Source organism: Callithrix jacchus, chromosome 11 (genome assembly GCF_049354715.1).
Source record: "Callithrix jacchus isolate 240 chromosome 11, calJac240_pri, whole genome shotgun sequence".
Taxonomy (NCBI): domain Eukaryota; kingdom Metazoa; phylum Chordata; class Mammalia; order Primates; family Cebidae; genus Callithrix; species Callithrix jacchus.
The window spans coordinates 41,816,065-41,832,499 of record NC_133512.1 but is presented as its reverse complement, the minus strand read 5'-3'; the positions used below and the strand labels follow the sequence as shown (position 1 = coordinate 41,832,499).

The following is a 16,435-nucleotide window of genomic DNA, read 5'->3' as shown; positions in this document are numbered from 1 at the left end:
CAATCTGGTGAAACACAAAATGAATATAAATTAATTAAGATGGTCTTTATAATATGTATTTTTATATTTACTGCCACACTTGGATCTTCATTAAACTTCTGAGGAAAAGAGATGATTTTATTACTGGAGATTTTTTTTTACAGATTAGCAAAAAGATTCAGAGAAGACTTGCTCAACCGCACATGACTAATAATGGTGGGGGAAGGGATTGAAACCCAAATTTTCTAAACATACTTACCTTCTCAGAAAGCAAATGAACAAACAGATACACACATTTTTTTTTAAAAGAAGAAAAATCTCAAGCAATGCCTCTCAAGGGGAAGACTGAAAAAACTACAGCATATGTATAACATGGGATATTATGAAGGTACATTAAATGAATGACTTCACCTGTATCTACTGAACTGGAAAATTTTTCTTTTTTTTTTTAAGAGACAGGGTTTCACCACGTTGGTCAGGCTGGTCTCGAATTCCTGACCTCAGATGATCCACCTGCCTTTTCCCAAAGTGCTGGGATTACAGGCGTGAGCCACCACGCCCAGCCTTGAACTGGAAAATTTTTAACAAATTATTGTCAATAAGAAAAGGTACAGGAAATGCATATTATAGTAGTAGTATTTTTAAAAACCATAATCCCCCAAATCACACATATATTTTGATCATACATATGATTTGATTATATGTGATTCCATAAATATGGAGAAATGGCTGGTAGTATTTACCCTAGGCTACATTGTTTAGTCAAATCACACATATATTTTGATCAGACATATGATTTGATTGCATGTGATTGTATATATATTGTGAAATGGTTGGTAGTATTTAGGCTACACTGTTTGGTCTCCATACGCTTTGTGCATATCCAATGAAACATCCAACTTTTTATGTCCTAGGTGCTACTATTATTTGGTAGATAAGTGGATGAACTGTTCCCGTGAGTAAATTTTCTCAGTAATAAGCTAAATGGTGCCAAAATATCAAAGTTGTTTTGGATGAAAACCTCTGTAAAAGATATAATCTGTTACCTTAGTGAAGCTTAGAATGCTAACATAATGTGAATTATTCTTCATGCTTCCAGATTATTACTACAAACATAAGTCATCCTCTTGTTAACACAGTACACAGTATGCTCAGAGGGTTGTGGAGACAGGAATGATAGAAAGGCTGGGATCTTTCAGTTGGCTGCACAAGAGGCAACTTCGTGGAAGCTATGGGCATTTCTTGAGAGTAAGAATGGAAAAATGATTAGCAGATGATAACTTTTAACACTCCCTTAGCTCGGTGTTTCCATAGGGATGGAATACTAGTATGTTGGAAGTGGGTGGGTGAGTGCGGGCCAATCTCATTGTATAGAGCCAGCCAATGGAGTGCTATAAGGGAATAGGAATGGACTGCATGAACTCTAGCTTTTAAATAAGGCAAAACCGTATTGCGAGCATGACTAGGGTGATAGCTCCTAAAGGATGATATAACTGTCCATAAGAAGCTAGTGGCTAGCCTGATAGGTGGCAGGGAAAGGACACAGTACCATCAGGAAGGCCACCGCAAAGAAGGAAACAGCTGTTTCTGATACAGATTTTAGGATCCAGACTTCACTATCGAGTTAGCTTTTTTCTGTTTATCCAGAATAGGTGGGCAGTCAATCACCCAGGAATCCAATCCTGCAAGAGGTTCTCTAACTCTGAGAATGAATAATCTCCAGACTACAGAAGGGTTCTGAAGCTTTTTTAAGAAAACAAAGCAAAATAAAACAAAACACAAAGCTTTCAACAGAAAGTGATAGTCTGCTTAAGAGCAAAAGAGATATGGAAAGCTTTAGAGTCTCACATCGCCAACTGTCCTTATTTTTTAGTGTACCTGTGTTTTCACTGTCATTTGTGTTAATCACTTCTGCCCATTTACCTGTCATCATGTCTCCTACTACTCCCTTTCCTCTCATTTAAAAAAAATTTTCCTGTCTCTTTTCTCTTTCTTCCTTGTTCTTTTTTGTTTACCAGCTGTCACCTTAGCAGAAATTGGTTTTTAGAGCAAACCAATGAGAGAGTTTCTTTCCAAAAGGGTAAATATTGCCCATGCGCGGTGGCTCACACCTGTAATCCCAGCACTTTGGGAGGCCAAGGCAGGCAGATTACTTGAAGTAAGGAGTTTGAGACCAGCCTGGCCAGCAGGGTGGGACTCCGTCTCCATTAAAAATACAAGAATTAGCCAGGCATGGTGGCAGGCACCCATAGTTCCAGCTACTTGGGAGACTGAGGCAGGAGAATCACTTGAACCTAGGAGGCAGAGTTTGCAGTAAGCTGAGATGGCACTACTGCATTCCAGCCTGCGCAACAGAGCAAGACTCCATCTCAAAAATAAATAAATTAATTAATTAAAAACAAAAGGTAAATATCTATCCCAATCATATCATCTGCTGTGCCATCTCTGAACATCCTCTTTTTGTCATGTTTATAATGCAGGTATATGATCTTCCCATATCAAATTTCAGTGCTATGGTAGATGGGATGGTCACGGGTATTAGGAACCAAACTAGTGATAAGTAACTAATTTACACTCATTTTTCAAAGAGGCTATCACATGTACTTTTCTATCTTAGTACAATTTTGTGTTATAAGAATTTAGAACAGTACAAAGAAAATTATAAATTTAGACTGCAATGATTTCTATACATTATCTTGGTTCTAGTACCACGTTATTTATAAAAACTTTCCCATGGGCAAAGTAAAGAGAGGTAATATTAATAAATTTTGATGCTCCATAGAGATATAAAGCCACCATGCTATAAATGTTCTATTTATTCTAGTATTTTTATAGTTGAAATATCCAGAAAAGAAAATAATTTGAAACAATACTGCTTATCTACTAGAAGTACAAGAAAATATTCCCATGTTCAAAATACATGATGCAAGTAAATTTAAAATGTTACATTACAGTTGTAAAGATGAAATAACTTAGTATCAGACAGAATAGTAAAATAATAAATGTCCATCTCTACTCAAACTAGAAAGGTAGTGATAAGATTTCATAAAATGTTACACTGTAATTCATCAGTTCTTAGATGTATCTCATTTTTATATTTAAAATCTCCAGAATTGAGTTTCACTTTACTCAAGTCTCACAAATCACCATCAGTTTCCACTCATCTCATTTAAATAACATCTAGATGAAATTTTAAATCTATGGCATCTTAGATTCAATGTTATGTAAGAGTAAAAATCCTCGCATCCTTGTGATTTCCCAAAGATAACCCTGCAGGTAGTCTGCTTACTTGAATTGCATGAGAAACAAGCTTCTACAATTCTTTAGATATAATTACCTTAAAATTAAAGGTCTTCTTCCATAATTCTTAAGTCAAAGAATTCATCAGCACTAGGCTATTATATTGCAATTCCATGTCATTAAATGTGGCATCCATTGATTCAGCAAATATTTAATAAGTGCTTAATATATGTCAGGCATTGATCTAAACATTGGAGGTAGCAATAAGCAAACTCCATGCCTCCCACAGTCTAAGTCCCTGGCACTTACAGTACAGAAGACTAGGGGGATGGTGATCCACATGCTAGAGGAAACTAACATTGAGTAAAGGGGAGTAGTGCCAGAGGGAAAGAGAAGGCTATTAATTTAAAGAGGACATTCCAGGAAGGTAGCACTTGAACAAAGCCCTGAAAGGAGTTGGGGAGGCAAGGAATGCAAATAACTACAGGAAGAATGCTCCAGGGAAAGGGAATGAACGTGCAGAACTCTAGATCGTCAGAGAGGCCAAGTGTGTTTGTAGCCCACTCACAATCTTCAGGAACATGTCAGGAAGCTTCTGGTCTTGATCCTGGTACTTCTATTTGAACACTAAGTATGATGCAAATGTTTGTGGAAGGTTTCTGCTAACCTATCAAGTTACAGAAGAGTAGTTCTATCCTAATTTGTTAGTTTACACCATCAAAGATTATTAAATTTTATAATATACATTTTAGCATCTGTTGAGATGATCCTATTTTTTTCTCTTTCATTCTGTAATACAGTGAATTATGTTGAAAGATTTTCTGAAACTGAACGATCCTAACATTCTTGGGAAAACCTTAGTTGTTTATGATGTTGTACAACATTTCAAGAGATGGCTGGATCAACTTGCTAAGATTTTTAGAATTTTTGCCTCTGTATTTATGAAGTGAATTGGGTCCATAGTTTTGTGGAACTTCTTACTATTTGGCATCAGCATTATACTAGCCTTATTAAATAAATGAGTTGAGTATCTTCCCATCTTTTTCTAAACTAACAGTATAACTAGCGTAAAATGATAATTAACTGGTCCTTAAGGTTTGGTAAAGCTTACTCTGGGTTGCAGCTTTTAAAGGTGATAGGAGATTTCAAAATATTTACACACATTTCCCTTGATTATTACAGTTTTTCTACTTCTTTTTTTTTTTTTTTATTTTAATGAGATGGAGTCTTGCTCTGTCACCCAGGCTGGAGTGCAACGGCGAGATCTTGGCTCACTGCAACCTCCGCCTCCTGGGTTCAAGTGATTCTCCTGCCTCAGCCTCCTGAGTAGCTGGGACTACAGGCGCCCACCACCACACTCAGCTAATTTTTGTATTTTTAGTAGAGATGGGGTTTCACCATGTTGGCCAGGCTGGTCCTGAACCCCTGACCTCAGGTGATCTGCCAGCCTCGGCCTCCGAAAGTGCTGCCAATCACTTGAAGTCAGCACACCCGCACCAGTATTTTTACTTCTATATGAGATTAATATGTCTGTTTTAATTTTTCTACAAAGATCATATGGGTTTTGAAATCCGTTGGCATAATAAAAAAGTTATGACAATCTTCTTTATAATTGCAGTTATGTTTTCCTTTCTCCATCCTTCCCTCCTTCCCTTTCTCTTTTCCTTTCTTCCTTCTTACTGTTTATACATGTTATTTTCTTGCTTGTACTTCCCAAGTTGTATCTATATTTTGGTTTTAATTTGATAATTTTTACTGTTTTTTTTCTTTCCTAACAGTTTTATTGAAATACAATTTACATACCATACAATTTACCCAGTTAATTTGTACAAATAAATGGGTTTAATATATTCACAGAGTTATGCATCCATCATCACAATTAATTTTTGAACATTTTCATCATCCCAAAAGAAACTTCATACCCACTAGCAGTCATTCCCCACACTCCCTTACCCAGCCCTAGTCATCCATTAATTTACCTTCTGTCCCTATGAATTCGCCTATTTTTGATATTTTGTATAAATGGAATCATAAAATACACAGTCTTTTGTGACTGATTTCTTTCACTTAGCATTAATGTTTTCAAAGTTTGCACATATTGTAGCAGATATCAGTATTTCTTTCATCTTGAATCATACCCATTGTAGGATTATACTACATTTTGTCGAACTATTCATCAGTTGAACATTTGGGTTGTTTCTACCTTTGGCTATTATGAATAATGCTGTCATAAACATGTCTTTGCATATGCAAAATTTTGTGTGGATATTTACTTTCATTTCTCTTAAGTATATATCTAGGATTTCTGGGTCATATGGTAACTCCACATTTAATTAATTATGTGAAGAACTGCGAGACTATTTTCCAAAATGGCTACACAATTTACATTCCCACCAGCAATGTATGAAGGCTCCAATTTCTTTATCTAATATACCTGCTGTACCACCTTTTTGATTATAACTATCCTGGTGGATATGAAGTGGTATTTCACTGTGTTCTTTATTTGCATTTCCCTGATTGTTAAAGATGTTCAGCCTTTTTAAATTATGTATTGATCATTTGTGTATCTTCTCTGCAGCAAAGTCTATCCAGATCCTTCGCTCATTTTTTAATTGAGTTATAAATTTTTTATTATTGAGTTACAGGAGTTCTTAATATTTTCTAGTTACAAGTCCCTTATCAGATACAATTTGTAAAACTGTCCTCCCATTCTATAGATTGTCTTCACTTTCTTGGTGGTATGCATTGAAACACAAAAGTTTTTAATTTTGATGATTTCCAGTTTACCTATTTTCATATTGTTGCTTATGTTAATCTGCTTTTAAATTTTTTTGCTTTATTTTTTATAAATCATTTCTATTTTTTTTAGTATACATACTCTTTTAATAATTTCATGAATTGAAAGCTCAGAACAACACAAAGATTAAAAGTAGAATAATAAACACTACAAAATTTTTCTAAGTATCACTTCAGCCACCAAACAAAGGTTTTGATAAATGTTGTATTTTCAGTTGTAAACAGTAGGCAATTTTTATTTCTATATCTTCATTAACAGAAGCATTATTTAGAATCAAAAAAACAAATTCCAAGATATGTGTTCCATTATCTGGATTATATTTTTGTTTCTTTTCAAATGTATTATACTACATTTAGCAAAGCTGTTTGAAATCAGCTACAATTTCCTTTAGAAAATAGTATAATACATGGACTAATTTTTATCAATGTTACGTGTAAAAAAGAAGATACATTAATTTTTTTCTGCTGATATACAGTCCATTTACTGTTAATTGGGTAATCCACATTTTCTGTTCTGAGTTACTTTTTTTCTATTTAATCTGTTAGTTTCTAAAAGGTGCTATTTTGGTCTCACAGATTTCTCCTTTGAGCATTATCATTTTTTCCTTTATGAACCTCATTGCTTATAGCTGATAAGTTTAGAAGAAAAGGCTTAAGGTGGATTATTAATTTAATATATGAGAGAAAATTCATATAATTACATGTTGCTTTAAACTTTGTTTTGCGTGATATTAATTTTGCTACCCATGTGTGGGTAAAGAGTTAACAGAACCCCTTTCCCTTCTGCATGAGAAACGGAAGTTCAAGTAACTTTTTAGCACTAGACCGTGCTATGTAATATAGTAGCCACTAACCACATATTGGCTATTTAAATTTTAATTTCTAATTAATTAAAATTGAACAAAATTATAAACTGGTACTTCCAGCCAAGATATAGTAATGGAAACCAGAGTGATCTTCTTCCTAGAATAACAGAAAAACACATTAAATATATAAAATAACAATTTACAAGACACAGTAAGTCAGGCAACAAAACGTGATTTCGGAGGCATGGAAAGCAACTGAATTGGCTCCTACAATTGCCTAGCTTATCACCTTAACAGGTTTCTAGGTTACAGTATATGGAGAGGTCATCCAGACTGAGCCTGGCAGACTGCACTGAGGTGATGCAGTTGGGCACCCAAGGTTACCAAATTGGCTTAAGTTCCCAGGAAGAGTAAAAGACAGAAGAGAGCTGCACAGGAGGAGAATTCTAAAGATCTACAGAGGGTTTCTTCTGAGTGTTTGGCTGGAGTACTGATCAACACAAGCATGTGTGGAAACTACCCAAGGCTGGGCAGAGAACTAGCTGACAGCATTAGGAGGAACAGCTTCCAGAGCTCACACGGGGCCAGGAAGAGTGCCTGTTCCCACCAGCCGGGCTTGAAAATCTCAAGCATCTGAGAACATTGCATAGAGGACAAGGAAGTGTCTTAGTTCAGCACCAGGAAAAAATCCTTCACCGAGCATTTCACTAATGCCACCTAACAAAAATTAAAAACTAGAACTAAAATAATGAAACTGCTTTCAAGTAACTTAACTGTGTTCATTAAAAAAAAAAAAGCTCAGGAGTACTTATCAAAAGACAAAATCATACAGCACCCAACAAGGCAAAATTTACAATATCTAGCACCCAATAAAAAACAATCCAATACAGAAAGATAAAAACTACAACACAAAGAGAAGATACATCATTCAAAGGAAATAAAAACACATTCGCAACCAATATTTGTACATAAATGTTCTTAGAAGGTTTATGGTAATAGTCCCCAAACTGGAAACAACCCAAAAACTCTATCAGCAGTTGAATAGATAAAAAGATTATGATATACACAAACAATAAAAAAAATTACTCAGCAAGAAAAAGTAATACTATATGCTACAGCATGGGTGAATCTCTATGCTAGGTAAAAGATGCTAGATTTAAAAAAAAAAAGAGTACTTATTGTGTGATTTCATTTATATAAAATTCTTGGAAATGCAGACTAATATATTGTGACTAAAAGCAAATTAATGCTTTCTGCAGGAGTGGGTGGGGAAGGGCAGGAAGGAAAGATCACAAAGGGGTATAAAGAAACCTTTGAGGTGATGGATATATTGTCTTGATTATGGTGATGGTTTTATAGGTATAGCGATATATCAAAGCTCCATACATTTTACATTTTAAATATGTACACCTTATTGTATATTAATTATATCTCAATAAAAGCTGCTAATAAATGAAAGAAATGAAGGAAAGTGAAGAAATATAAATATCCATTTCCTCAGTCAAACTTTCCATATTTGAAGAATTTAATGGTCACACATGACCAATGGCTACTGTAATGCTCAGATGTTACCACTATTTCCAAAACGTATTTTAGAAGCAACTATTCTAGGAAATTGAGTTTAGGTGCACTTAACTTTCCCTAGAAGTGAAGTTGCTGGATCAAAGAATATACTCGGTTAAAATTGACACATATTCCAAAATTTTCTACAGAAGAGTGCATCGATTTACACTTAACCATTAGCATCTTTTAAATCTTTGGAATTTTAGTCCATTTTTCCCCATTCTAGACAAGAAATAATATGATTTTGACTTTATTTGCACTTATTTGAATACTAACAAGATTAAACAACTTTTATATACTTACTTGTCTTTTATGACCTATTTGCTTACATTTAGTTTAGGAATTATTAGTATAACATGAGCATAAGTGCTAGAAAAAAACTTGTATTAACAGATTTGTTATATTATCTATTCTCATAGGGAGTAAAATCCTTTATTAAACTTCTAAAATTTTACCTCGTCCAAACAGTTGACACGAACATTCTTGCTGGATAATAATGTTCCAGCTTCTTGGACAGTACCTTAAAAAAAAACATGAAAAGTAGGGTTATTTAACATCAAGGAAATAAACTTTAAGAAGTTATCTGTAAAACTAAGACTAGTCAGGGTAGTTGCTAAGAAATGAAACATCCAATCACATACTATTTATTTTACAAAGTAATTGTCCAGTAGAATAGATTTATGGAAGCCAAAAATAGCTCCATCTTGTTTTTATTTTCACAGACCTTAAAGTATATTAAATTGGCCACATTTTCCTTTTGGCAGCAATACAATGACCACAAAGAATAAGACTTAATACTGAAAAAAATCTTAAAGGGCATCTAATCCAAATCACCATCTGAAGCTTAAATTCCACTCAATGTAATACTTGGAATTCAAAATGCAGTCAGTATTTATATAATCTGTCAGCACCATATCTTGTGAATTGAAGGCCTATTTATAATAGAATGCTTGGTTTTGAAAAAACTTAGGTGAAATGTATCTTTAATGCCTAGTACTATATAAAAGTGCTCTATGATCAGTACTCACCACCCTGAAAGTCATTTAATGTAAACCTGAAGGTCACTCCTCTGTACATTTGGAAATAAGCTATAATTGGGCCACAATTGTCAGGTTTTTCCAGTCTTCTATAAAGCATAATGACAGAAGCATACTTGCAGGAGAGAATGTTGCTATTATTATTAGTATAAGCCAGCCATACATTCTGCCAAGAAATTTCTGGTTTCACTGGGAAGAGAACAATGAAATTGAATGTGCTCAGGAAAAAAGGCTGAGATAAGCCTCTCCTATAAAAGAACATAAAAGATTAGATGAATCTCCCAACCAGGTTATTTCCTCTCTTTAAATTTAGACTTGTAGTGTGAGAATGTGCTAAATTCTACTAGCCTTCTAAAGTTAAAGGTGGAATGCAAAATAAAGATTAGCATGCTTCTTTCTCTCTGACCCACTTCTTAAGTAAGTCACCTGAGTTCCCCTCACCAACAGAGGAGAAAAAGAAATGTCTCCTAGAGAGACAGAGAAATAGCTCTGTTGGGAAAATGTCAAGTGAATGATCTACATGTCCCTGGAGTATGATGACAGCTATTTTTTATAAATAGTGCATTTTTCTGACCCTGTATTCCATCTGAAAGCAGTTAGTATCACTGGCTGAATGGTTATGAGAAGGCAAAAAGCTTTTGTGTGAAAAAAAAAAAAAGCATGCAAGCCAGTTCTTTATGAAACCTTATTCATACCTGTGGCTTCTCATCAGAGACTTTCTCAAAAATCTTTATAGAAGAATGAAACCAGAGCAAAAAACCCTGTACCCCAGTTTCACTTGAGGAAGATGCTTCATCCAAATCCCATTCTCCACTGAGAACCAAAGCTATTTTCTATCTGCCCAGGAGATGTTTCTGCAGGAAAGGGAGAATACTATGGGAAGAAGGCAAGAGCATGTCAAGGCCTGCTACACGTAAACAGTAGAATGGGAATTAAGATCATAAACATTTGGCTCTCATTAGAGAACAAGCTGATAATTCTCTAAGATGTTTGCCCAATAGCCAACAATCTAATCTAAGTTAACATATTCTGTAAGGGAACAATATATTTTAAAGACGATGCATGTATAATAGAAAACAAACAGTTTTCTCCTACTAAACTCTCACTCAATAGTCTCAGTCCTTCACTTCTGACACCAGATATATGGGGGTCTCCTCCATATACACCAAGCAATTCTCCACTGGACACTAATGGGGTTCCTATAATTTAACTCACTTCTAACACTGTTTACCAGAAGTTAGAGTTAGATCTCCTAGGTCAAGGGCTCAGTTCACAAGACTGTCCCCACTTCAGATGCCAATCATAACCCCCTGTGCTTCTGACTGGCTGTAAGTCAGGGTTCCCATGATCCCCTCCTCAGATTCCATAATTTGCTAGGACAGCTCACAGAACTCAGGGAAACACTACTTACATTTACCCATCAACTGCAAAAAATATTACAAAGGGTCAGATGAACAGCCAGATGGAAGAAGGGCAAAGAGCAAGGTATGTGGCACGGGACACGGAGATTCCACACTCTCCAGGCACTCTTTCTTCCAAGAACTTCCATGAGTTCAGCAATCTGGAAGCTCTCTGCAATCTATAGTTCAGCAATATTTATGCAAGCTTCCTCACATAGATGTTATCTATTATTAAGTCAGTCTTCAGCTCCTCTCCCTTTCCTAAAGATGCAGGGGAGGGGTAGAGTTGAAAGTTTGAACTTTCTAATCATGGCTTGGACTTTCTCTTGACCAGACCCCATCCTGAAGCTATCCAACAGTCACCTCATTAGAACAAAAGACATTCCTAACACCCAGGAAATTCCAAGGGATTAGGAACTCTGTGTCAGGAACCAGGGTCAACGACCAAATATGAGAAGAAAAGATTCACCTAGCACCTCTATTGCTCAGGAGATTATAAGGGTTTTAGGAGCTGTGCCTTAGGAGCCAGGGGCAGAGACCAAATAGATATTTCTTATTACATTACACATGTACACACACACACACAATCACACACACGCCACTCAACAGGTTAAGGTTAGCCTTTTGAAATGCAGGGACCCAAATGAGAAAAATAATCTGAAACAGATTGGGCTTCTAGAGAATAAAAATAGATTCGGAACACGGATGAGCAAAACACTCCAAGAGGAAAAAGTGTCATGATTTCCAATTTGGTGTTCACAATGTAATGACATTAGTTGGAAATTATAGAAAGTCCAGAATAGCATAGAAATGTGAAACACATGGCTCACACAGAAGGATTTTTTACTTTATGTCATTCCTACTGTCCATAGTAGACTTAAAAAATATTTTACAAGTAAGTTTAAAAGATTAATTGCTTTATTCTGGGAAAGAAATACGTAAAATCTGATTTTACAAACTGCTGGGGGTGGAAGATAGAGTACTCTAAGAAGGAATGTGCAAGGAGCCAACATTTACCTTCACTGGAGATAAGAAACAACAGACCTCAACTAATGAAATAATTAGTGATTTATTTCCCTTTAGAGAATTTCTCCAATTGCTCAAAACAAAGAAGAAAATACAGCACAACCTGCCTCATTCGGGTGGGACTGATCACTTTATCTGGATGAACAAGCATTTTAGGAGAGAAGAAATTGTATACATAATATTTTCCCAGTATGGACAACATACTGAGACCCTACCTCTACAAAAAAATCTCTGAAAAATCAGCCAGGCGTGGTGGCATGCACCTGTAGTCCCAGCTACTCAGGAGGTTGAGGAAGGAAGATTGCTTGAGACCAGGAGGTCAAGGCTGTAGTGAGCTATCGTCATGCCACTGTACTCCAGCTGGGTCAACAAAACGAGACCCTGTCTCAAAAAAAATGATATTCTTAGTGTTGCTGCTCTCTTCTACCACATGACAGCTCTTTCAGGAATACTATAAAGTGGAACAAGTTCTGTAAAACTTGGCCGGGCAGGGTGGCTCATGCCTATAATCCCAGCACATTGGGAGGTCAAGGCAGGTGGATTACCTGAGGTCAGGAGTTCAAGACCAGCCTGGCCAACATGGTGAAACCTGTCCCTACTGAAAAAGAAATACAAAAATTAGCTGGGTGTAGTGGTGCGTGCTTGTAATCCCAGCTATTCAGGAGGTTGAGACTGGAGAATTGTTTGAACCCAGGAGGTGGAGGTTACAGTGAGCAGAGATTGCACCACTGCACTCCAGCCTGGACAACAGAGCGAGACTCCATCTCAAAAAAATAAGTAAGTAAATAAATAAATAAATAGACCTGCAAAACTCTGTTTCCTTATCTATGAAACAAGGACAATAGTATCCATCCATAGTTATCTGAAGAGTACTGGGGACTTGTCCTAAGCTGGAGCACATACATATAAGCCTTTATTATATCTTCTTTTTATTTTATATTCAGAGGAGCACAGTATAATTCGTAACATTTCCAATATCCAGATAGGGAACACGGGTCTCTACCGAAGACAAGCAGATATAGCCAAAACAAACACAACAGGAGAAACAAACATTCTGTTTTCAGCAATTCATCACACAACAATGAGATTCAAATAAGTATAAATTTTAATCATTGTTTATTATTATTACTTTAATTTTTTATAGATCTAAGTCCTTGCTCCATAGTCCAGGCCCGAGTACAGAGGCATGAACATGGCTCACTGCAGCCTTGAATTGCTGGGTTCAAGCAATCCTCCTGCCTCAGTCTCCTGAGTAGCTAGGACTATAGGTCCATGCCACTGTACCCAGCTAAATTTTACATTTTTTGTAAAAATGGGGTCTCACTATGTTGAGACCCTGACTGGTCACAAACTCATGGGTTCAAGTGATCCTCCTGCCTTTGCCTCCCAAAGCACAGAAGGGTCACTCCATAGATTCAGCCACTGTGCCCAGCTGGATCTCAATCATTATTTATTGGAATCCACAAATATGGATATTTTTAAAACTATATAATCAAGTTAAGGATTTAGAAATCACTTTAGCTTTGTTAGTTGTTACAGTGCTTAGTACTTACATATAAAAATCATGTAAAAATGTTTAAAGTGCCTTAATTTTAAAACAACATATGGATATAAATTTTGATATAATCATAGATCTGAAGCTGTAAATATATTTTAAAAGTGGAGACTTCTTTTTTTTTTAGACGGAGTATCGCTCTTGTTACCCAGGCTGGAGCGCAATGGCGCTATCTCAGCTCACCGCAACCTCCTCCTCCCGAGTTCAAGCAATTCCGCCTCAGCCTCCTGAGTAGCTGGGACTACAGGCACGCGCCACCAAGCCCAGTTAATTTTTTTGTATTTTCAGTAAAGACGGGGTTTCACCATGTTGACCAGGATGGTCTCAATCTCTTGACCTCGTAATCCACCCACCTCGGCCTCCCAAAGTGCTGGGATTACAGGCGTGAGCCACCTAATTATAACATGTATTTTTAAATAGTGACTTTGTGTGATGTTTCTAAAAGGTCTTCTCCTCATATCTATTTTTAGACTTTGTAACAAAATGATCTTAAATTAGTATTACAGAGCTTGGTATAACATTGAGAGTTTCTAAAAGAGCTACTGTTGTGAAAATCAAGATAATAAAGCCCATATAGGTTGCATAACCTGTCTGGCCATACAACTAATGGTAACCATATATTTTAAGTTAACTTTTTCTTTGAACTCTGTACTATAATTGGTTATAAGCAGACTTGAATGTTTCTCAACCATAAAGTCACTAGAAGTATTATTAACTGCATAGGACCTTAGAACAGGATCTTACTTCAATAGTCCCAAATTGGAAACAACAATTGTAATAGTATATCCTTCCAGTGGAAATGAAAGAAGAAAATAAGCTACATACTACTGGTACACACAATACAAAGGAACCTCAAAATCATAATGTTGAATGAAAGAAGCCAGGTACCCCCCTCAAAAAGAGGATACTTATTGTACGATTCCACTAATATAAAATTCTGGAATAGAATCTAATCAAGAGGCAGATATCTGTTAGTGATTGCCTGCAGATGAGGGGGAAGGTAGTCACAGATTACAAAGAGGCATAAGGACTTTTTGGGGTTGATAGAGATGTTCATTACGTTGATCTTAGTGATGGTTTCACAGACATATGTTCAAATCAAAACTGATTTAAAAAATGTGTACCTTAATATGTGCAATTTATTGCATCTCAATAAAGTAGGTAAGAAAACCTCTATTGTCCAAACCTGTTTCATAGCTTCTTTTACACAGATATGATTTAAAAAATAGGAAATATATCACTTTCTTGTTAGCAACAGTGAGCTCAGGAATTTCAGGTACTAAATAAGTAATGGGAAAATCATCTAGTTCATAGCCTTGGAAAAGGTTTAATTGGCTGGGCGTGGTGGCTCACGCCTGTAATCCAAGCACTTTGGAGGCCAAAGTGGGCGGATCACCTGAGGTCAGGAGTTCAAGACCAGCCTGACTAACATGGCAAAACCCAGTCTTTAAAAAAAAAAAAAGGTTTAATTTATTTCACAATAGTGCTTGCTCAGATATTAATGAAAAAGGTATCAAAGCTTAGAAGAATGGGTCACTCTACATGTAATATAAGCCAATTAAACACAGTTCGGTGATTTCAATTTTCTCTTACATATTGTTAAATGAATGCTGTCATTAACTATTAAATGAGTACGTTGGAAACATATTTTTATTTTCATCTGGAACTTCTTGGCATTCTAATAAATAAAACGTCCCATTTATAGTCTGCTAATTTCTGGAGAGCAGTGGCTGGCAGGTGGGGAATCACTTAAATATTTGCCAAGTTCATTTTAGATTGTTCAAGATGCCAGGCCAGATTTTGCTGAAAAGTTACTGTTAGTTCAAAGTACTAGAACTTATTGTCTAGTCTAGAGTTTTTCAAAGTTGAAAAATGTATGAAAGCAAACAAAACAAAACAAAACAAAAAAAAACCCTCACTTCACCCACTTTTTAAAAAAATGCTTGGGAGGCCAAGCTGGGCAGATCACCTGAGGTCAGGAGTTCAAGACTAGCCTGGCCAACATAGTGAAACCTGGTCACTACTAAAAGTACAAAAATTAGCCCAGTGTGGTGGCAGGTGCCTATAATCTCAGGAGGCTGAAGCAGGAGAATCACTTGAACCCAGGAGGTGGAGGCTGCAGTAAGCTGAGATCACGCCTCTGCACTCCAGCCTGGGAGACAAGCACGAAACTGTCTCAAAAAAAAAAAAAAAAAAAAAAAAAAAAATAAAAGAAAGAAAAGAAAAAAAAGGCTATTTTTGGCAGAAATATAAACTTTGCTTATGATTTTTCTTCAACTATAAAATAAAAATTTATTTTATATTTAATGCACACAAAACTACAAAATCAGTAACATTTAAAACTGAGATAACTTGACAGATGCTGTTTTGGTAAACCTAAATGACCTCTCAGAGTGAATACTGTATGGACTGCTATGGTGCTGGTTTCACATTTCATTTAGTTTGCTTTTAAGTACAGCCTATTTACTGCCCTGTGATACTTCTGCTCTGCCACTCACCTATTTGATACTGTTTCCTAACTCCCCAGGTTCCTCAGTTTCCTTGCCTATAAAGTGAAGATTACCAAATTTATCTCAAACACAAGCAGTGCTTTAAATGCTTTAACTATACTAACTCCTTTCATCCTTATAACAACGTTGGGAGGTGGGTATTATTATTATTCCCATTTTTCACATGGAGGACTTGAGGCTGAGGAAAAGTCACTTGCCCAAAGGCCACATCACCAGTAAATGAGTTAGAATTTCAAACATGGCCTGCATGGTTAACCACTATCCCATGCTGTCTCTCATATTGTTATAGCTTAAAACTAATTCCTAGCTCATCAAAATTAAATGCATTAATATGTTTAAAATACTTAAAATTATGTGTGGCTGGCGATAACAGTCAATAAATGTTGGCTATGGTTGTTCATCTCCTATCTCCCATTCTCCCATTACTTTTCTTTCTTTCTTTTTTTTTTTTTTTTTAGATGGAGTGTCTCTCTTTCACCCAATCTGGAGTGCAGTGGCTCAGTCTCTGCTCACTGCTTTGGGT

The 16,435-nt window shown here is 36.1% G+C and overlaps 1 protein-coding gene across 5 annotated transcripts in view; it reads right to left on the bottom strand.

The window, feature by feature from the left end:
* Window positions 1–16,435, bottom strand: part of ANKMY2 (ankyrin repeat and MYND domain containing 2) — a 51,361-nt gene that overhangs the window by 32,376 nt on the left and 2,550 nt on the right. For 3 of the 5 annotated variants that reach the window (XR_008473353.2, XR_008473352.2, XM_002751540.7), the window contains exon 2: window positions 8,840–8,904. The exons of 1 other annotated variant lie outside the window; for it this stretch is intronic. Coding sequence is in view for 1 of the 4 variants with exons in the window: in XM_002751540.7 (XP_002751586.1) it covers window positions 8,840–8,904 (65 nt within the window). In the remaining 3 variants the exon portion in view is untranslated. Of the gene's footprint in view, window positions 1–390; window positions 550–8,839; window positions 8,905–16,435 lie in introns of all 5 variants that reach the window. One more of the 5 variants, XM_035253710.3, reaches the window with a different exon arrangement.